Source organism: Fomitopsis serialis (assembly GCF_022376445.1).
Source record: "Fomitopsis serialis strain Sig1Antser10 chromosome Unknown B0H18scaffold_34, whole genome shotgun sequence".
NCBI classification, from domain to species: domain Eukaryota; kingdom Fungi; phylum Basidiomycota; class Agaricomycetes; order Polyporales; family Fomitopsidaceae; genus Fomitopsis; species Fomitopsis serialis.
The window spans coordinates 17767-38580 of NW_025954994.1; the positions used below are offsets into that span (position 1 = coordinate 17767).

At 54.5% G+C, this 20814-nt stretch overlaps 7 protein-coding genes across 7 annotated transcripts; 5 read left to right on the forward strand and 2 right to left on the reverse strand.

The window, feature by feature from the left end:
• Nucleotides 1-311: 311 nt before the first annotated feature.
• On the reverse strand, nt 312-1750 carry B0H18DRAFT_364575 (uncharacterized protein). Its single transcript, XM_048037774.1, has 7 exons — nt 1537-1750; nt 1355-1473; nt 1065-1299; nt 897-1011; nt 653-843; nt 498-595; nt 312-446 (listed from the first exon to the last, which is right to left on the reverse strand). The coding sequence occupies exons 1-7, from the start codon at nt 1721-1723 to the stop codon at nt 339-341; spliced, it is 1053 nt and encodes a 350-aa protein (XP_047893210.1). The 5' UTR covers nt 1724-1750; the 3' UTR covers nt 312-338.
• A 107-nt stretch (nt 1751-1857) lies between these two features.
• On the forward strand, nt 1858-3000 carry B0H18DRAFT_1104584 (uncharacterized protein; the record flags this gene model as incomplete). The annotated part of the gene is made up of 2 exons (XM_048032614.1): nt 1858-1988; nt 2060-3000. A coding segment is annotated over exon 2 (918 nt), but the record flags the coding sequence as incomplete, so codon positions are not given.
• A 1444-nt stretch (nt 3001-4444) lies between these two features.
• B0H18DRAFT_364689 (dicarboxylic acid transporter) lies at nt 4445-6380 on the forward strand. Its single transcript, XM_048037775.1, has 12 exons — nt 4445-4623; nt 4715-4748; nt 4810-5003; nt 5066-5110; nt 5167-5202; nt 5260-5270; nt 5328-5405; nt 5460-5551; nt 5612-5696; nt 5749-5793; nt 5851-5886; nt 5950-6380. The coding sequence occupies exons 1-12, from the start codon at nt 4524-4526 to the stop codon at nt 6118-6120; spliced, it is 927 nt and encodes a 308-aa protein (XP_047893212.1). The 5' UTR covers nt 4445-4523; the 3' UTR covers nt 6121-6380.
• A 365-nt stretch (nt 6381-6745) lies between these two features.
• On the forward strand, nt 6746-9358 carry B0H18DRAFT_1007818 (cytochrome P450). The gene is made up of 12 exons (XM_048028750.1): nt 6746-7027; nt 7085-7217; nt 7281-7469; nt 7525-7673; nt 7724-7839; nt 7892-8003; nt 8066-8079; nt 8127-8316; nt 8370-8451; nt 8500-8625; nt 8685-8825; nt 8880-9358. Exons 1-12 carry the CDS (start codon nt 6808-6810, stop codon nt 8950-8952), a joined length of 1545 nt encoding a protein of 514 aa, XP_047893213.1. The 5' UTR covers nt 6746-6807; the 3' UTR covers nt 8953-9358.
• Nucleotides 9359-9501: 143 nt separating this feature from the next.
• B0H18DRAFT_1094832 (fungal-specific transcription factor domain-containing protein) lies at nt 9502-14387 on the forward strand (the record flags this gene model as incomplete). The annotated part of the gene is made up of 11 exons (XM_048032394.1): nt 9502-9711; nt 9779-9796; nt 9852-9962; nt 10955-11563; nt 11616-11685; nt 11740-12246; nt 12267-12732; nt 12785-12988; nt 13048-13345; nt 13953-13993; nt 14197-14387. The coding sequence occupies exons 1-11, from the start codon at nt 9581-9583 to the stop codon at nt 14385-14387; spliced, it is 2646 nt and encodes an 881-aa protein (XP_047893214.1). The 5' UTR covers nt 9502-9580.
• An 886-nt stretch (nt 14388-15273) lies between these two features.
• Nucleotides 15274-16293, reverse strand: B0H18DRAFT_1119231 (uncharacterized protein; the record flags this gene model as incomplete). Its single annotated transcript, XM_048033915.1, has 3 exons — nt 15274-15986; nt 16046-16143; nt 16199-16293. The coding sequence occupies 3 exons, from the start codon at nt 16291-16293 to the stop codon at nt 15274-15276; spliced, it is 906 nt and encodes a 301-aa protein (XP_047893215.1).
• Nucleotides 16294-18980: 2687 nt separating this feature from the next.
• B0H18DRAFT_954942 (uncharacterized protein) lies at nt 18981-20477 on the forward strand (the record flags this gene model as incomplete). The annotated part of the gene is made up of 4 exons (XM_048042307.1): nt 18981-19524; nt 19582-19935; nt 19993-20175; nt 20245-20477. The coding sequence occupies 4 exons, from the start codon at nt 18981-18983 to the stop codon at nt 20475-20477; spliced, it is 1314 nt and encodes a 437-aa protein (XP_047893216.1).
• Between the last annotated feature and the right edge of the window lie 337 nt (nt 20478-20814).

Below are 20814 nucleotides of genomic sequence, written 5' to 3' on the forward strand. Positions count from 1 at the left end.
GTAAAGATGAGACATGCTGTGTGACATAGAGGAAGGAAGAAACCCCCTTGACGCTGTCGATGCCCCGCACTTACGCACGCCGACCGAGGAAACCGGCGGCAACCTGAGTTATGCTAGGCGATCGGAAAGTCAGTGGGGCAACCCCAAGGACCGGATTACATTGCGGTACACAGCTCAAGCAACGGGGCACACCGGGAAATTGCTACAGAATGACTAGACGCAGCGTGAGGATCACAGCATTCCGAGAGTTCGGCCATCCGAGCGGGTGGGGGCAACTCACCTAAGGCTACAGAGGCAAAATATTGGTATAGCGAGGGTTGCGAGTCATGTCGGCATCTCTAGCGCGACTGACGGATGTGGCCGCGTAATTGCTGGAAGAATGGTATGGTGCGTAGACTGTCTGGAGCCGGACCTTCAGCGTCGAGTCTCTTGCGCGCGCGCTCCGTCTGGGAAACCTATACTTAGCACGTAAAAACAAAATGAGAGAAACGACGCACGATTGTAGCAGTGGCCATGCCCCTCTCCAAACCCTCGAGTAGGGTACACGCCTTGCACAGCTCGTTGCTGGACATATAACCGCATCGCTTGCATGTCTCTGTCCAGGGTGGTTCGTCAGATGCCCTTCCTCGCACAGTTAGGCTCAGCGACTCACGCTGCGCCTTCTGCGTAGCCTTCACCTCCTGCTTCACCTCGAAGGTCTCCCCTGAGTGGATGATATCGATGATTGCACTTGGTCTTGCGGCTTCTAGGTCCTTGAGAAAAGCTCGCGCATGGCCCCGATACGCATCTGGCGAGTAGATACACTCTGTCGAGAAGTAGTCGAGCTTCTTGAAGTAGGCATACCTGGGAGCCCCTAAGGTCACCGTGAAGGGGATGCCGATAGCAACGGTACTCACATCACGATTTCCTTTTCGTACGCGTACTTGAAGGGCTTCGAACGCTTGATGGTGTCTTCGCCCTGGGTACAAATCAGTGTACAGCGGCCAAGCCGTGCGATGTCTCCGCGCATGACTGATATCATGGTGTCAGCTCTAGTCATACTATGTCATGGCGTATCAACTGACTGTTCATGAGCACCGTTTCCGCGATGTCGTCCGCGTTGTGTCCAGTGACGATGTGGTCGACGTGCAACGAGGCAGCGCCTCGGTCTAGCGCCTGACGACGGAAGACCCCGCAAAAAGTGCAGTTGTTTTTCTTGCCGATTTGCGAGACGATAGCGTCCATCGTCCATCCGTACAGCTCGTCATAAGAAAGGATCTTGAGCGGCATGTCGTACTGCTGCTGGTTTCGCTTTACAGTCTGTGAAGACGAGAGGGTAAGACACGCATTTCGTTAGCCTAGCATTCCACTTTACCTCCAATGAATCGTCTCTGTATCCCGTGATTCCTTCGTCGATAGACAAGAGGAACAAGTCCAATCCATATTCATAACGGTCATTAAGCGTTTTCATGACATGGGCGAGCACCGTAGAGTCTATGCATAACGCAATCAGCTTCCTCATGTCGACGAACTATTGTAGGATCCACGGAAACTCGCCTTTGCCACCGGATGCGCCAATAGCCACGCGATCTCCAGGTTTAAATAGCTTCGACTCGGTGATCGTGTTATGAACTTCGGTTTCAAAGACCCAGAAGAAACACTCCTTGCATATCTGCTGGCCGGTCTTTGGCCGCTTCAGGATGGCACGGGCATCATTGCAAAGAGCGCAGAGTCGTGGAGGCATGGCATTGGCAGTTTGTGCACAAGTCACAAATAACCAAATACGGATGTGGCGGATTCGTTCCGAATCAGGAAGTCCGATTCCACGATGGCGACCACACCTTCCCCTGCAGTCAAGCTTCAAGCTTCAAGCTTCAGGTGATAGGTGGTCTCATATTAATCGGTTGCTCAGGCAAATGGGCTTGACGTCTCCCTCGTCTCCCTCTACCTCGACGCGTCTGCGCTGACATTCCACTACTCCATCTACATTGTGCAGTTTCTGCGGACAGGTGAGCTGGACTTCAGGACATATCGCGAAGTCGGCGGACTGATCAACCGTGACCATGCCACATGTGAACAGACCGGTTGACCACGACGGCCACCATGAGTCCCTCTGCGTTGAACTGGGACGTCCTCGATATCGTCTTGTCATTCGGCAACCCATACGACGCCCTCCAATTCTCCATGACCTGTCGCGACGGCCACAACCTGGCGATGTCGCATTTCTTGGAGGAAGTCGAGTTCCCGCTTCCTTGGTTATGCTTACAGGGCGCAAAACGGTCATCACTCGCTTGCCCGGAGCTCTTCAAGGGTTTCCGCGCTTACATGCTCGACTCGCCGCACGCGTCCCATCGCCTCCGGAAGCTCAAGGCTCTTACCCTCGGAAAAGAGGCTTTCTGCGTCAAATGGGGGGGATGTCACGGTGGCACAGGCACCGAACAGCCGACGTACAACTTCACTCTTGCGGGACCGCTCGCGGATGTCATTCGAGGTGCAGTGGAACTACGCAAGATCTCCATCGACTACACAGAAACCATCTTGGATGATGTACCACAGCTCGTAGATGCCATAGCGAGTCTCCCGTGTGTCCAAGAGGTCTGCTTCTATCGCGCCGACGAGTCGACACTCGGCCTTCTCTCTAATATGCAGAGTCGCCCCAGGAAAGTCAAATTTTGCATCATCAAACATAACGATCAAGAGACGGATGAGAGGTGGTGGGGCGATTATGCCTCCGGGGATGATCGCTTTCTAAGCAACTTCACTGAAACCCTGGAGGTTTTGAGCCTGAATGGAGGCTTAGACATCGTAGAGGAGCTCGAACCACACACGGTTTGGCGTGCTGTTCGTGAACTCAACCTCGTTCACGGGAATTCAGTCAATCTACAAGTCATGGCCCGCGCTTTCCCAAATCTGCGCCGTCTGCACTTCGAAGCCACGCCTTCCGCGGCTGTGCCAGACATTGGTCACTGGCGAAAGCTCGATTTCGTCTCAGCATCACATCCTCTCCCTTTGCAGCATCCGGTTCGACACTTCTTCATGCGGTGGCATCTTGATGCATATAGTTACCGCCGACCTGAGGTTGACCAGGCCCTAGAACATGGTACCATCACTATGCTGCAACACATCCTGCCCGTCGTACTCGAGTGCAGTGCTCACAGGCGCACTTTTACGTGCATAGCTCGTCATGCGCCCTCAGTCCGCTGTATGAGAACCACTGTGGCAGTACCGGTACTCAGTATATATAATCGCGGTCATGGACATGACTGGGGCAGGACTATCGAAGAGGCGAAGCTCACATTGGTGAATATAAGCCCACTGTCGAAACATCATAGACACTCACCAATTTTGCACAGATCGACATCTTCTCGCTCCTCCGAACTCTACCTCTCAAAGGGATCGCCATTGTACTCCAGGGACACAGAGCGTGGTTCGAGGCCTCTTACTGGGAGCAGCATGCTCGCACAATTGCAGCCTGTATTCCTACGCTGGAATACATTGGGTTGCGCCGGAAGGCCGATGCCTATTGGCCTAGCGATCATTGGGATGGTCCGGAGCCATACCGGTGGTACCAGGTCGTTGAGCGCACCGAGCAGTCGGAGGTGGCTGTAGAGAGCCTGTCGGACGAGGAAGGTGTCCGCATCCACTCTGCACTCTTCAGCATGTCCAGAAGTGTTGAATGAGCTTCATTCTGAGCTTCATTCGGGCCATTGAATGCAGGTGAATACGGAAGCCCGAGTCACTCATGCGTTCAATATAGCATGACTCGGACACACTAGAGTCTGTGTATTTAATGGACCTACGAGCATGTGCTTTATTCTTTCCGATATTTCGAGTGCGAACATGGAACGTTAGCGCTGCTCGGGCGAAGACGGCTCCTCAGGCTGCCAAGGGCGGCGAGTTGGCGGCGACTCGCGAGGGCACTGGGCAGGATTCGGGAATGATGGACGCGTTTGTCACGTGATGCGGGGTGCAATGGTCCCGCGCCACCGTCAGCACGTCGTCCTCCTGACCACCAATGTGAATCTGACCTCTGTTTCCTCTCACCTGAGGCTTCTTCGAACCACAAAAGCTCTGACCTGTTAACGGTTTCTTGCAAGTCTTGTTGCGGATACTGGAATGCAATACCCGCGTGAAAATACGGCCAGGATGATATCGTCTGTTTGGAGTGAGTTGACCTCCAGAACAGGATGTAGCGGGCATGTATCGTCAGGTGCGCGGTCAGCTGCTGGGCCTCCCCGTATTCCTCCTATTCCTACGCCCCTTCGGCACTCCTCTTCTCCACAGATCTGCACGCCGTCTGCATCGGGCTCGTTCCCTTCGGATGTTGTCGGTGTGAACCGGCTATGAGAAGAGCGCGTGCTGCGGCTCCCGCCTATATACAGTAAACCGCGAGCGTTGCGTCCGCTCATTCCAGTCCCTGCGAGGACGGTTAGCTTTCGACTGTATTGCATCAGGTGCAGGGCCTTCGTCACGGAACTCCAGACGAACCATACAGCTCAGGACCGAAGCGTTGGCGTCGTGACCCTTTCCAGCCCACCGCAACCATGTCGAAGGCTCTGGAATTAGCAGCGTCGCTGCCAGTGACCCCGCCGCCTGACGTCGCGCCGCCCAAGAAGAAGCAGCCGTACCCGTTCTGGCTCGGAGGTGCGTTACGTTCATCCAGAAGCACAGTTGCAGGGCTTCGACCGACTCGAACGATCGACGTCGATCTAATCTCCACTATGTCCGCATGCAGGTGCCGCTGCGACAATCGCTGCATCCATAACACAGTATGTCATCTCACTTGTGTCTTGACATGAGAGCCTGATGTACGTATCTGGTACCTGACAGCCCGCTGGACTTGACGAAGGTGCGGTTGCAGGCGACGGAGGACAAGAGGATGATCGAGTCCATACGTAAGACCGTGCGCACAGCTGGCGTGCGGGGGCTCTTCGACGGCATTACGGGAACATGGCTCCGCCAGATGTCATACTCGGTATGCCGCTTCTGGGCGTACGACGAGGCAAAGAAGATCGTAGGGGCAGGTGGGTGCATCATCGAGCGTGTGAGTACTACCATGGAAATGAACATGCTCTGCCCTCCACAGGTCCGAATGCACCGGCATGGAAGTTAGCGCTTGCGGGCAGCATGGGTGCGGACATAGAAGCCTGGGGGTTGCTCTCGGATTACTCAAATACTATTATGTAGCGGGTGGCATCGCGGGGCTCGTCGGCAACCCCGGAGGTACGTCAATCTCGTCCTAATCTACCACACCGATCGCTGAGATTAAGATCTGCGCAGAGATTATTATGGTCTGTAGTGCTTCCAATCCAGGTCGCTAGGTTTGCTTGACGCACGTGCGTACTCAGGTCCGACTCCAAGGTGACCTGGCCAAGCCGCCAGAGAAGCAGCTAGGGTACAAGAATGCCGTTGATGGGCTCATACGCGTGCGTCTGGACCCATGATTAGCTGTGGGCAAACGTACTGACGCTCCGATGTAGATGGTACGCGAGGAGGGTTGGTCGTCTCTGGGACGTGGAGTTGGCCCGAACATATTCCGTGCCATATTGATGAACGCGAGTCAACTGGCGTCGTAAGTGGGACAAATTGAACGCAAAGTCTGATTATTTTATTGAGCTCTTGATGTTCTCAGGTACGATTTCTTCAAGGCTGAGCTACTCAAGACTAGTTACTTCGAAGATAACATCAACGTCCATGTGACAGCGAGCTTTGCTGCTGTCAGTGTTGTGTGACCACTGTGAATGACCAGTACTCAAACGAGCATTGCAGGGCACGGTAGCAACCACGGTCTGCTCACCAGCTGATGTCATCAAGGTACAAGCCAAAAGTGCATCCCTCGCGCCACTGTACTGACGGAGTGCTGATTCTCAGAGTCGGATTATGAGCGCCTCAGGCAAAGACGGTTCTGTGCGTTATGGCTCTACACTTCCGCGCGCCATGCGATGCTCACAGTAGACATTTTTGTCTCAGTCGACCCTGCAAGTCATCAAGACGTCGCTAAAGAACGAAGGCCCGATGTTCATGTTCAGAGGCTGGCTTCCTGCATGGACCCGTCTGCAGCCGACGACAATCCTGATTTTCGTCACGCTCGAGCAGCTGAAGAACCTTGTGGATTATACCCGGTCGCTTCGTGGGCAGTAGGGAAGAGCTCGGCGCGGGGTCTGGACTTTAACGCTATTGTTTGTGATGTGCCCGGATTGCAGTGTACGAGGAGGCTGTGTTTTTGGTGCGTCGGGGATCATTGATGTTCCTTGGGCGCGTATTGATCCATTGAGGATGATAGTTGTTGTATACCAGTGTAAATCCACAGGTGTATTGTGTTGTACCATACCCTTTGCACGAGACGATTGCGATCTTGAAGTCTGTTCATCAAGCGCAGATTTGTCCTGTGTGGCGATGCCGCCTGACACAGAAGAGTCAGAAGGTCGTGTTTGGAGCATCTGTTGGGACGGGCGATCGCCCAACTTTGGCCGCAGACAGAACGCCGTGCGAGACCGAAGGACCGCCCCTAAACTGCACGATCAGGCGCTTATTTCTATTAGGTGGCGCCGTCCCGCCTCGACGAATGGGATGCGCTTCTCGGTCGGTTTAGTTTGCCCACAGCCGGGCTAAAGCTGCGACATGCAAATTGGAAACAGCGCTGAAGGATCGCCACCTGTCAGTAGGCCCGCTAACAACGTGTCACAGGAGCGAATGGCCGCTCGCATCGCGAGGCTGGGCTATACATATAAAGGTTAGAGTTGTGGATTGACCGTGCAACCTTCGCCATTCCCTTGAGACGTTCGAACTGCTATCTACCGGCTCTGAGAGAGCAGTTCGTTCCCCAAGATGTCCGCTGCGGGTCCTCTGGCTGTACTGAAGGAGCTGCCGACGCCATACGTCCTCACACTCCTTGCTGTATTCTCTTACTTGCTGTATCTCCAGGTGACCCGCCGGTCGCATCTCAGGTTGCCTCCCGGTCCCCGTGGACTACCCTTCATCGGCAATGCGCTGCAAATTCCGCCCGAGCGTGCATGGGTCACCTTCGCAAAGTGGTCTGAGACATATGGTGAGCCTTCAGTACTACACCCTCGACATCGGTACTCATTGCGCTCTCAACCGTCAGGTGGCATTATGCATCTGTCGGCCCTCGGGAAGCCGACGATAGTGCTCAGTTCTCCCGAAATCGTCAACGAGCTGCTCGAGAAACGGAGCGCGATATACTCGGACAGGCCCGTCCAGACGATGACCAGTGAACTGTAAGCCATTCATCATATGATGGGAGTTTGCGGGGTATCTGCTGAATGAACGCACGTGCGCAGGATGGGATACGGGCCGTTCCTGCCAGTATGTGCATACGGGAGCTGGCACAGGGAAGGTCGCAGGATCATGGCGGGCGCGCTGAGTGCGAGCAAGATGGCGGACATCCGCCAGCTCCAGATGCAGAAGACGAGCCGACTCCTGACGAAGTTGTTGAACAATCCCGAGGACCTCTGGTCTCATATGCGATGGTCAGTACTGGCGGCATACCCTCCATGGGTGCGTTGACATTGATGTCATTTGAAGGTTCATCGCGAGTATCTCTTTCGGCGTCAGCCACGGATACAACGTGGAGAGCCTCGAGGACCCGCTGGTCCGGCTGGCTGAGCGGGCGAATCTTGAGTACTGCTTGGCGGCTGTACCGGGGGCGTTCTTGGTCGATGTGATACCTGCATGTGCGTCGGACCATACCTGTCTGTCCCAAACGTTAGCTGATGTATTGCAGTGCAATACGTGCCTGACTGGTTCCCGGGTGCTGGCTGGAAGCAAAAGCTCAAGGCGTGGCGTGGGACTACGGATCGTCTGAGGGACGAGCCGTTTGAGTACGTAAAAGAACAAGTGGTAGGTGTCCGCTTTGTGAGATGCTGGTTTTGGGCTCATGACAGTTCTATAGGCGAAAGGTACAGCCCAGCCCTCGGTTACGGCAAGCCTCATCGAAGAGAATCCGAACCGGAGTGAGGAGGAAGAACGGCTGTTCAGATACATGTCGAGTTCAATCTATTCCGGTACGCCGCCATGTCGTGGTCTCATCGTATCCTGACTTGCTGACCTTCGTATTATGATGCAGCTGGTGCAGACACGGTTCGTAGGCTCATACCAGTGGTTTTCCCTGTCTGACGTAGCTCTAGACCGTTTCCGCGATCGAGTCCTTCTTCATGGCCATGATGTTATACCCAGAGGTCCAGCGCAAAGCGCAACTTGAGCTCGACACAGTACTCGGGCCTGGCCATATCGCGAACTGGGATGACCTCCATAGATTGACATATATTCAAGCTCTGATATATGAGATCTACCGATGGAACCCGGTGGCTCCTATAGGTGAGTGTGGTGCTTGACTCAGTTCTGTACGAGATTGACACGGGCTCTCGAAGCACTGCCGCACAGGGTGACGCAAGACGACGTCTACGAAGGATGCCACATTCCCGCGGGAGCTACGATTGTGGTCAATAACTGGTCAGTCGGCCTGCTGTTCTAGCTTGTGTATAGGCTCAAAATTATCAGGGCAATTCTGCACGACGCCGCTCTGTATCCTGAACCCTTCGAGTTTAAACCGGAGCGGTACTTGGATTCCAAGGCAACCGGACTAAACCCGGATCCTCGTCAGTTCGCCTTCGGATACGGCCGACGGTAAGTCGTACTCCACATGCAGAGGCGGGAAGGCTGAAAGGTTAATGCCTGATGTTCAGAGTGTGCCCGGGCAAAACTCTTGCTGAGGACTCAGTCTTCATAGCTGTGACATCGACTCTCGCGTTGTTCGAAATATCCAAAGTGCTTGATGCCAATGGTGCACCTATCGAACCTGACTCGACATTCGATGGCTTTATCTCGTGAGTTGCAGTTGTGAATCAGGTTTATCTCGCGGCTCATGAAGGACTTTGCAGGCACCCGCCTCGCTTCAGCGCTCGTGTGACTCCTCGTTTCCCCAACGTCGAGCGGATGATTCCCGCAGCATAAGGCTCGTTACTATAACCATGTTTCGTTCTAAGTTATCTTGCGCTTGTAGTGGTTGTGATCCGTATGTATTTGACTGAGCGGTTGAGGAAACGAGCGAGACATCATGTTGTGAGTTCCGATGTTTACACTTCGATGTCAATTCCAGACCATTCGTTCCTTCTGTATATGTAGTTCTGACATGCACTGTCTTCCGGCTACTCAAGAACTGTCCGGAGGCCAAAGAACTCGGTCGGTCGCCATGCTTGGCAGCAATTTGTGCGTCGTGCGATGCGTCGCTGGTGCGGAGGTTGAGCGGGATAAGGAGATCAGGACGTTTCGCATTGTTCTCGTCTAACTTAGAACCCAATGTACTTCCTACCTACTCCGCTCTGCTATGATGTTCCCCAAGGCTTTCCTGCTATTGTGCTGTGGGTCGAAGTAATCACCAGAACTCGAAGGACGGAGGCAAGCCGCTCAATTGAGCCGCGGCCCGGCACGCAGGCCCGGCTATCCCCGCGGGGAGGCCGGTGGCTGAGACTGAGGAGCTCTGCGACTTTGTAATCGTCGTTCCCACTCTCGTCTCGTTTTCTCGTCCGTGTCCTATCAGTGTCTGGTCATCGCATTTTTGCCCGAGCTCATCGCCTGTACGATGCCGCCAACTAACGGGAGTGACGAGGAGCAGTCCGCAGAGGCCAAGCCTTCGACATCGACCTCGAACCCGTCTGCCACTGGGAGCAGCACCAGCTCTATATTGAAGGAGAGGCGGTTCAAGCTCAGCAGGTTCGTCGCATGATCATTTATTTTGTCCTCATGCGTGTTGACAAGAGCTCTACGCCTGCAATTGTAGAGCGTGCGATCGGTGTCGGTGAGCACTATGCTGCGTAGTCGAGAAACACAGCGCCGGGCTCACACTGGGACAGGCGTCGTAGGATCAAGTGCGACGAAGGGCACCCATGCCAGTCATGTCTCACATCCAACTCGTCATGTACATTCGAGGAGCCGGGCAAGCGGACACACCCGCACAAGTCAAAGTGAGTCATCTCCTCTACCCTAGTGGGTAATTCGCGCATTCCCTGGTTTCCTTCCGTGTCGTTTACCCCGGCGAGTTTGAGCGCTCTACGAGAAGTAAAGAGACACCCCGCCCTGTGTCTCTGGTCTGCGCTGGCGTTCAGTCGGGCAGCAGACGAATTATCGGCAAGCGCTTTCGCGAAGTGCACACAGGGGTCGGGTGGGCTCGGGTGGCCTAAGCACTCGCTTCTCCAGGATGGTTGGGGAGCCGTCATTGTATTTGGTAGAACCCATGGAGGTGTGTTGTGTATTTCATCGCGTCCAGGTGGACCACTGCTGAATCCCGTGTGGATTGGGGCCTCCCCACGGAATTGAGAAAGCTGAGCAGTGGGTTCCGCGCTTTCTCGTTACGAGAAACGGGCACGGAAACGGACGTCCATGATACCAGTGATGACGTCTGCTCGGATATAGTTTGCAGGCACCGTTGGCGGATTGAGCGTCCTCGAAGCGTCTGTCACCTGGGTATCTGACGCTCGAAGTCCTCGTGCCGGGGCCCTCCATAATCGGGGAGGAAGCTGTAATTGATACAGGACACAAAGCGACAACCCTCCGCGAGGCAGGGGAGGATGGGTGAATACAGGACATGTGCCTCATTCTCGCCCGAAGGGTATCGTCTTTGAACAAGACGAGTTACTGTGTCGTCGGGCGCAGTCTACCACACAAAGCCCGGGTGTCGGTGCTACGTAGATCTACGTCAGTCAAGCGAGGACTGACGATAGATCTGACCGCACTTTTATGCTCGACAAGTCTTCAAGAATGGTGCAATACCAACTCCATTCACGCCCTAGAACCTAAACGTACCGTTCGCGGACATAGAGCGGATAGATTGCTAGGGCGAGGCATATTCTCATGCTCGTCTCTTTCAACTACCACTACGTCCTGCTGCTGGGCGCGATTTTATCTGGCCCACGTTTCTGTATATTCAGGGAACGTTGCTGACATCCCGCACCCATAGGCGTGCTGCGACCCTCGAGGATCGCATGCACCATTTGGAGACGCTGATTCAAGCCATTCCTCCCGCCGTCTTCGCAGCCGGCGGCGCAGGAGCCGCTCCCCCACACTCCCCGATCGACCCGAGCACCAGCCCGCACGCATCCTTCGCGAACTCGACGCACATCTTCCCAACAGCGGTCCCCCCGCCGTCCCTGAACTCATATCCCCTGATGAACCCCTCGACCTTCTTCGCACCCGTCAAGGCGACGCGCAATGCGAGTCCGAGCTTCTCAGGCGGGCAGAGCGGCAGCATAGTGGTCGACAACCTCATGGAAGACACTGCGCGGATGTCGCTGTCGTCTTCGTATCTGTACTTCGACGACGAGGGGTATACGCGGTGGCAGGGCGAGACGTCGGGCCTACCGCTTCTGGACTCGTTGGTGGAGCGCCATAATATGGCGATCAAACCCGATCCAGAAAGAGGGCAAGCACAGGCGCAGGCGTGGACGAGCCAAAACGGACAGCCAGTTAGCGATTGGTTCCCGGATCGGACGTCGAAGAGGGTGGACAACAACCCGGAGGCCGTCTGGAAGCTGATTACTTCCTTCATTGCGCCGGAGTTGATGGACAGGTTTGTTGTGCACGTTTTGGCGTACTGGACAACCTGTATTGATTCATGTCAGTCTCGTGCAATGCTTCCTGTCAACAACATATTATTTGCTGCCCTTGCTGCATGTTCCGACCTTCCTTTCGGTAGGCGTCCTATATTTACCGCTTTGAACAGTCTATTCAGTCATTCATTCATAGGACTACGGTAATCCGCGGAAATGGGGAGAGCCAGGATTTGCGGCCTTCGTAGTCGCCGTCTGCTGTCTGTCTTCTCGCCACATCGATGATCCGCGCGTGCGTGGCGATCCCAGCGATGGGAACAGCGCGGGCACCCAATGGTTTGAGCTGTTTGGCCGCTTGCGGACGCTCCCGAGCGCAGACAGGCCCACGATCTACACAGTCCAGGCCGTGCTTGTTGCGGGTGTGTACGCCGTAGGCCTCGGCAAGCTCTCGAAGGCGTTCGGGTTACTCGCAGAGGCCGTGACGCTCTCGATCGACATCGGACTGCATCGCTCCGTGGACGACTACGACGTGTTCGACCCGATCGAGGACGAGGTGCGGAAACGCACGTTCTGGTGCGTGTACCTGTGGGACAAGCAGGCGAGCTCGTACTTTGGGCGTCCGCCCGTCATCCGCCTGCGCGACTGCGATGTGGGCGAGCCGGCGATTGTGGACGACGAGCTCATCACGCGCGATGGCGTTGGGGTCAGCCGGCGGAGACGGAGCCGCGCATGGGCGCATTTGTGAGCACCGTACGCATCTTTATCGTGCTGGAATCTGTCGTGGACATCCCGCCGCCTCGACCTGTGGGTGATGCGTGTTCGCCGTTCCTCGCTCGGGCGTCGTCAGTCCTTGGGCCTTTCAAGAGAACAGGAGACCTGAGCGAAGAGGAAGCGTTGTTGGACGACATCGTGCGATCTCTTCCGCCCCATTGGGCGCACTCCGTGGAGACCATGACGAGTGACGACGTCTTGCGGGTGACCCAAGCGAACCGTCTGCACTGCGCCCAGCAGTATGTGCGGATGCTGATTCATCGGCATCGCTTCTCGGAGATGGTAGCGGAGCGGACACAAACGGGAATCATCGAACAGACAGACGCTGAGGTCGAAGCAATGCGTGCTGCACATGCATGCGCTCTCCAGATCATCTCTTCTCACTTACATATTGCCGCGAAGGGCTTGATGACCTACTGTAAGTCTCATTCGCTTGCGCGTAGAGCACGACTGACTCAAGACATACCCAGATGGAGTGCATGTCATTCATCAGTTGACGGCGGCTGGGCGTACTCTGGTTGCAATACTACTTTGTTGTCAACCTGAGAAGATGCAGCCTTTGATCGCCCCAGGTCTCGAGGCACTCCGTTCGTCCGTCGGCCTGCTCAAGCGATTCAGTGGGCGCTACATCTGCGGACAACGCTCCGGTGACTTGCTGGAAGAGTTCTGCAGACGTGAGTCCACAGCGGCCGTCGCCTTGTCATCCCAATTGACTCACATTTGTCACTGTCAGTCACTGCGATACCCTTGGACGCTGTGCGCAACGAATGTCCCGGAGCGAGCAATCGGCCCGCGTGGGTGCGGCCCGCCCGCAAGAAAACGCCCTCGAGCGCACGTTCGCCTGCCCACTCCGCGGATTCGCCATCACATCATGGTAGTCCAGAAGACTTCAGTGCGGATGCGTTCCTGGACCTCCGTGCCAAGAGTCAGGAGCCAAATCTCTTCGCATCATCGAGTTCGTCGACGCAGGTCGTGAACGGGTTTGGAGGCCTCTCCTCGTTCATGGACACGTCCAACGGTATGGACATGATGTCTACGGACAGTTCGCTGCCCATGTCGCAGCAAGACCTCCTCGCCCTGCTCAGCGACGGGTCCGTCGACATGACGTCGTTACTGATGTCGCCCAATATGGGCGGATCTGCAGAACCTCAGGGCGGGGGCTTCTACGCTATGACACCAACACCAAATGGAAGTGGTCCAGTCGGCATGGTCTCTCCTTAGGTCATCTGTATAGCTCACGAGTACATAAGAATCGCGCATATACTATCTGTATCAATCTTGCTGTATGTAGCTGCGTAGGAACGTCGAATTGCTTTGATGCGTTTTGCATAAGTAGTACACTGTCCCAGAAGGGTCTCTGACACTGAGACTTTGCATACATAGCAGAGTGTCCTGGCCTACTACGCGTATGATGCCCATCGCTGAACGTCACGGTCCAAACTTCGCACCTCTATTTCACAGTCGGAAGCCTGGCAGAGGAACGGTGCGGAGGCTGTCACTTTAAGCCTGGCGTGTCTTTGTCAGTTGGTTCGCCGAGTGAAGTATCTGGCCAGGAACGGAGCGTGTCTTCTTGTTGAAAATACCTCTGATGCCAGGCAGGCTATCCAGTAACGTATCAGTCTCTACCGGAGGCTGTAGACCGGAAGGACCAGGAGTCGGGACTGGCTGGGCAAGGGAACGTTCTGTGTCGGGCGAGGTGGTAGCTGGAGCTGAGTGCGACGTGGATATCGGTGGAGACGAAGCATGTATTAGCTTCGCGGCCTCAGCCTTGAGCGATGCATATCGTGTTTTCCTTTCCGTAGTCACAACCTCGTCCTTCTCGAACGCCTCGATGGATTGCACAAGGCACGCGGGACTGAGGAAAGATATCCTTTCTTCACAGTGCGTAAGCAGCAGAGTGTTAACGCGCACTGCCTGGTCCTGCGTGAGGTTGTCGACGGCAAACTCGAACTTGTCCTGAAGACGGCTGTGGTCGTCCAACATACCGCGCGCCAGGAGGTCCTCCAGCTTCTCTCGGTCTTCGTCGGTCATGTCTTCAGGCCGTCGATCTGCACACTCATACGACGCGGGTGAAAAAGGTTGGACGAATATCGGGTTCGAGAATGTCCGGGGTAAATCGTTACAGCGGTTTTCAGAACTATGCGGAATCGCGAGAAAAACGAAAACGCACCTCGGGCACTGGGCCAGCGCCCCGAGCCACGATTAGATTAGATGCAGTCCGAGTTAGGAAGCCATTATATTGATACGACGCTGCGCGTCCCGCCTCTCCGAGCGAGCGATGTAACAAGCTTCAGGGTGAAGTCGACTGTGAACAAAAATGGGAAGGGTATGTAAATAAGGCATGCAGAGGTCTGGTATCTTTTCCCCATCCAATGACCATTCACTTTAGCCTCGGATGGAACCACTTGATCAAATTTACTCGAAAAACCAACAGAGCTCATCTAGCAATGGTCCTCGCACTGGACCGTAATTTAGACAGCCAAAGATGTATGTAAAGCTGTTTGTGCTCCACATTTACCCTGGTCATAACACCCAATGTGCACAACATTGCCCTTGCCATGCAACAATATAGTATACTTACATTGATTATCAATTCATCACAGAATGGGTCCTGCTCAACGTGCTGCTTCACTCCGGATTTCATTTATTCATGTCTGAAAGTCAAAAGATCTTGTTCGCGGACTGAATGTATATGTACTACTTACGTTAGAGCAACTGAGTCGTTCGTACTTACTGTATGTTGTTTACATAATCAGCTACCCACACTTACTATATATGCTATATTATATACATTGCGCGCCGCGCATTGTGAGCCCTACTTTTCCACCGTTTTTCCTGCTGCATTGGTGTGTCAGCGTAGCTCGCTGCCATCTTGTTGTCATTTACATGTAACGACTGTGATTTCGTATGCCTGCTGACCGAAATGGCCTAGCTTATCAGTTCCAGATTTGGCCACTATCTAATCTAATCGTGGCTCGGGGCGCTGGTCCAGTGCCCGAGGTGCGTTTTCGTTTTTCTCGCGATTCCGCATAGTTCTGAAAACCGCTGTAAAGTACGAGACGTTACTGGACCCGGCCTGTAGCAAAGCCGTCTCGCATGTCATCGCGGTCGAGCGCATGATGATAACGAGTTTCGGAGTGATGGGGAAAGACCGTGTTAGGGGGAAGAAGGAAGCGCCTGGGGCGCCTGGGGACATCATGTCGATGATGTGGTTCATGGGCGTTGTAGCCCCTTCCGCGAGGCCGGGTCCGTTCTCGGTAAGGACGAATTCAGTGCCAGGGGGAGCACGGTACAGCCCAGGTTGCATATGCAAGGCTTCCCTTTCGTAGTCCTGCCGTACCGCGGTTGGCAGGCGTTCGTCGGTCGCCACCTCCCAGTGCTCGTCTTCTAGGAGCAGGGCAAGGTTGCGGAGCCAGACCGCCCGCGCGTCCGCCAGGCCATGCCTTTCCATGTACTGTTTCACCACGTCCTCTGTGGCTGGGTCAAAGCGATTTTCGATGAACTGACGAGAGTGGACCCCGTTCCGGTAGAAGAGGAGGAAGAGGAACTTCCGGATGGTATTGAGCTGGGAGCGGACTAACTCTATCGAGGAGCAGCCCCTCTCCTCGGCGTCGGCTAGGATTTGAAAGACATTTGCAGTATCGCTCTCGAGTTTGGAGAAGGCCTGCCAGGCTGCTCAACGCGGTACACGTCCGTCGGATCTGCGCTATCCTTGTACATATCGATTATACCGAACGTCTTGCCGAGATCGGTCGTGCCCAGCGTGTTAGACTGTCTGTCGTAGGAATTGATGCGTTCCCGTTTGCGGTTCCGACTCTTACCCTTTGTCCTTTGTACACGTGCGGATTAAACGACGGCTGCGGTGCGCCTTCGTATCTACTCACTTGTGACCTGCCAGGCTAGTCGGTTGCCATCGACGCAAAACAAAGCGCGGCAGATAGTGATGAAATTGGCCAGTGCTGCTGATATGTCTTGCCATTGCGGTGGGAGATGATCGATGAGAACGAACCCGGGCGACCTGTTGGTTCTCTGAGAGATCACCCGATACATATAGGTTGCCGTGTATGGGTCGTGGATGTAGGTTAGAGTTCACACATGGCCTCTCGTGCTGAGATAGGGAAGAAGGCTCACGCATGGACTTTGATGCACAGGCGAGCATTATTTAGATGGAGCGCGACGGAACCGTGACGGCAACGTTTTCGCTTTGTTCCAAGCTCGACGACAGCGCTAGCTATGCGCCTTCCGAGTCAATGCGACTATCAAGTTATTATTACGCGGCGAGCAATCATGAACAATGTACCACTCACAAACAGTATTCACAGACATCGGCTTTCTACGCAGAGCCTGACCCATGCAACAACTGATACTGTGTCAATACAGAATGCAGGTATTGAGCGGTCGAGCTGATATCTCCGGAGATCATGATAGGTGCAGTGACGGAGAGATGTGTCGCTCTGCCATGCTAGGCACACCCAGAACTCGCGATCAGATACGAGAGCGCAAACAACAGCCAGGAAGTGCTTTTGCCAATGTGTAGTAAGTATGTCTTCGCGACTGAGTCGCTTGATATGCGCACGCAAGGTCGGGCCAGGTTCGGGATGGTGACGTCGGATATGTCCGAAGCATCGAGATCACGATTGTACTCAACTTCGCGCACTGGCTGTGCATGTGGCCATCACCTTCACCATCCCAGAGACTAGTACTCACTGTCAGATGTACTGCGAAATGTCTCAGGTACGCAACACGAGCCTCCTGTCTTATGCGCTCTTAATTGGGTAGATCAAATTCCTTCGACAGTACTCGAGTCGCGCTTGACCAAGTACTAGTCATGGCAGCCGCTGCGCACCTGCTAGATGGGAACCAACCGAAGAGTTCCCAGGAGTCGCGCACTGACATCTGACTTGTATTTTTATTGATCATCACAGTGCATGATGATCGTGTAAATTATCCTTGACAACATAGTCAGAGTCCGACAGTCGCGACTTCACGGGGTGCCAGGTCTGCATGCAGTGACAAGTTATCGTCCTTCAGCATCCCACCGTCCACGAAATCGGTCATGTATTCTTGGAATACGTAAGTCCAAGAGACTCGGAAGTGCCATAGCTGGGTTAACAAGTCTTCCTATGCTCTATACAGCTGATCTGACACTAGCGGGCTACAGGTACAGCACTACAATCACAGTTGCTGACGTATAAGACAACAGTGCGCTCAGCATGGTCACTACCGTATGGTTCTACGCCTATATTCTTCCCCCGTCACGGACGCCCTCGTCGCGCCGAGGCAGCAGGTCCCTTGCCTAGGAAGTGCCTTGTATATTATATTCCTACCATCTGACTGCTCGTAGGACCACATACATATGGAGCATTGTGTACGATGACATTGATAAATGTCAATGCATGTCTCGGGCGACCATATGTAACACCTCCCTTATTACACTCATCATGCGTTTGTTTGACCTCCAATGTTGACGGAGATATGAGTGGCCTCAGGCAAAGCTCGCTCTGCATCGCGCGACAGTGCCTCACAAGATCATTCGCCTTCCAGATGGTTCATCCGAGTACAGCACATTTCACTGATACAGCACGATAATCAACTGCGCTCGTCGAACTGGCAAGACTGGGTCCGGAAGAATGCTCGCAGGACCTTTCTGGACACTGTCGACGCGCTCAGAGTCCGTGGTTATGATGCCCCATCCATTCGACTGGGCCCACTGGTGTATATGGTTTCATAGGAACGGCTGATATCTGCTTCTACGGACCGAGAAGGTGATGCTCTTGATGCACATGATAAAGAGGTGCCTTCGACGGCTGCGCCGCTGACTCGACGCGCAGTGCGTACTATGCCCGCGGCACTCAGACTGTCGGAAGACGCATTGTGAAGTCAGATCCGCGGCGCATATCGCATTTGCATATACATGCGTTGCAGGCTCGTAGGCTCCATACAAGCGCCAGGATATCGATGTCCTCAGGTATATGTAATGATGAGTTGTACGGTGTCAAGCGTCGAGCAGATGCCAACATACCGTAGAACTTTCGCTGTCAATCCTGAGGGGATAGGATGTTGCTGCAACCCACCGGACATTGGTACCTGAGTGTGAAGTGCGCCGTAAAGACCAAGGGTATGGGATAGCTATTGGTGCGTCGAAATTCGGCCCTTGCAAGATCATCAACTACTGTTCCATATTGATGAACCGCTCACCAGGAATTCATTAACTGATAGAGGTATGCCCTAGGACACCAGAAGCAAACCGGCTTCATAGTGTCGCCACTGCATCAGCATCTGGAGACATCCATATCGCTTCGACGAGTCTTCGTTACCGCAATCGTCCCAGGAAATGCAAACGAAGCACGCCGCACGTCGACTCATGCCATTCCTTGTAGCCTAAGGCGGAACCTCGCTCGTCATACTCGTGTATTCTCGCCGTGAACCGAATACCGCGGCGGCGCAAGTGCCGGTCCCGACCCTCCGACTGACTGGTATGCGGCCAATGTCTGAGTGAGCCGAGCTCATCTGGAGCTTCTGCTGTCCTAGCCTCGTGTTGCGGTAGCAGTGCGAGCGTCCCAAGGATAGGCGATGACTCCACGCACTGCCTTGCCATGGAAAAGGATAAATATCAGCGGCGGGGGAAACGGTCTGCATCCTGAGCCTCACTCACCCTTAACCACCATGGCACTCATGAACCGCGAAACCGTATCTCGCTTCACTGCAATTAAACAGGTCGAGGCGACCATCGATCGCATCTTAACTGAGTATCCTCGCGACGTCACTTCGACGTTGTCCCCTTCGGAGGTCCATTTCTTCGGGCAGTCCGTTGACTTGCGCCGCCTGCTGGTTATGAAAGAGCTGTATCGCCTCAGCGAGGACGTCGATCGCGTCTACACCGAGCACAACGAACAGAATCGTGCCGCCCGCAATGACAACCCCTCGTCACTACATCTTGAAGCCTACGAGAGGTCCTTCAAAGAGATCAACGAAATGGCTGGCCGCCCGTTTGGCCGTGGCCAGGTCCGTCGCTTCCTCGACTTGGGCTTCGCCCCGGGTGGCGTTACGACCTGGCTATTGCGCAGCAATGGAAGCGCGCTTGGAACGGGGATCAGTTTGTCCCTGGAAGCCTCAGGCATCCAGTCACAAGTTGACCTCCAGTTCCTTGCGCGGTTCCAACAACGCTACGAGGACATACGCGACATCGCAGACGGACGAGCGACCATTGGTACGTACATGTCACAATCATCGGCGAAGTATAACGGCTCACTTCATCTTGCCGTAGACAGCGGCGCCTTCGACCTCGTGATCGCGAATGCCGCCGTCGTGCTTCCCGAAGACAATGTGTCGTGGAACCATCGGGTCCACTTGGTATACGCACAGTTGCTGGTCGCCTTCCAGAACATCGCTCCCGGTGGCTCCCTGACCATCAGCCTCCAGACCCGGCCCTTCGACTGGGTTGTTGACGTTCTCACAACCCTCCGGCAGTCATTTGCATCCATCATTGCAGTCAAGCCTAAGCTACATGCAAAGAGATCAGTTACTCACGTTGTATGCCAAGGCTACATGGCCAGTAGCGACGCGGAGTGTTCCTATGTCGAGCGCATTCGCGCAGGGATCGGATACTTGAAACAAGCCAGTAAGGGGTGGTCTCTCAATGCATATGAATTGCACACTCACATACATTCTGTGATAGGTGGGGCTGTCGATGCGCCACTCGGCGGGACGGCAAATTTGCCCCGAATCTCTGCTCCTCCGAATCAAGTCAACCTGGAAGCTCAGGTTCAGTTCGTCGCGGAGCTCCTCACGCCCGTATGGAAGCGCCAATACACTGCTATCCACGAGCACTACCAGGAGGTGCTGCGGGATACCCATGAACGTGCGTATGACTCTCACGTCCCACAAAGTAACACAGAAGAAAGGCATTGACTGTCTCCATTTTGACCAGGTGGTCCTACCGTTCCAGCGAGTAATGCAGATGCAGTTGGGTCTTGGCGGCGCCAGCAGACGGCTGTCGTGCAGCCCGGCGGCTCCGGTTCCTCCAACTGGCGGAACCGCGCTACCGAGCAGCACGGCAGCGGCCAGAGGGGCCGTGAACATAGGACTACCGGGTCCGGTGACCGCTCCGGTCGTAGTGGAGGCATGACCACTGACCTTTCCTGGAGGAGGGGCCAGCATTAAGTGCTGAGGTGCTTACTGTATCTATCCCCCAGCGGCGAACCTGACACTGACTCCGTGAGCTTTCAATTACAGCCAGTGAAATCCCGCTCACCTATGCTGTAGACATACGCTCGTGTTTTCTTGTTCCGACATCCACGCCTCGTTGTACGGTCCTCTTGCGATTCTTGCATGCTATGCGTTCTTTCAGATTCCTTTGCTACTTCGTCATGTTATGCCTGCTTCGAACTTCCCTTGATATATATAGCTATCTCCGAGGCGTGTACGATATGTTCGATAATCGCTATCATCCGCTGGATTAGTGTTCGTTCAAGTCAAGTCGATACATTACACCACTTAC

Coding starts and splice junctions, on each gene's coding strand:
- B0H18DRAFT_364575 (XM_048037774.1), bottom strand. CDS start 1,723: ATGCCTCCACGACTCTGCGCTCTTTGCAATGATGCCCGTGCCATCCTG. Junction 1,474..1,536: donor TGGCGCATCCGGTGGCAAAG/GCGAGTTTCCGT, acceptor CGTTATGCATAG/ACTCTACGGTGCTCGCCCAT. Junction 596..652: donor GGCTACGCAGAAGGCGCAGC/GTGAGTCGCTGA, acceptor CACCCTGGACAG/AGACATGCAAGCGATGCGGT.
- B0H18DRAFT_364689 (XM_048037775.1), top strand. CDS start 4,524: ATGTCGAAGGCTCTGGAATTAGCAGCGTCGCTGCCAGTGACCCCGCCG. Junction 5,552..5,611: donor AACGCGAGTCAACTGGCGTC/GTAAGTGGGACA, acceptor TGATGTTCTCAG/GTACGATTTCTTCAAGGCTG. Junction 5,887..5,949: donor CCTCAGGCAAAGACGGTTCT/GTGCGTTATGGC, acceptor TTTTTGTCTCAG/TCGACCCTGCAAGTCATCAA.
- B0H18DRAFT_1007818 (XM_048028750.1), top strand. CDS start 6,808: ATGTCCGCTGCGGGTCCTCTGGCTGTACTGAAGGAGCTGCCGACGCCA. Junction 8,626..8,684: donor GCCTTCGGATACGGCCGACG/GTAAGTCGTACT, acceptor CCTGATGTTCAG/AGTGTGCCCGGGCAAAACTC. Junction 8,826..8,879: donor ACATTCGATGGCTTTATCTC/GTGAGTTGCAGT, acceptor AGGACTTTGCAG/GCACCCGCCTCGCTTCAGCG.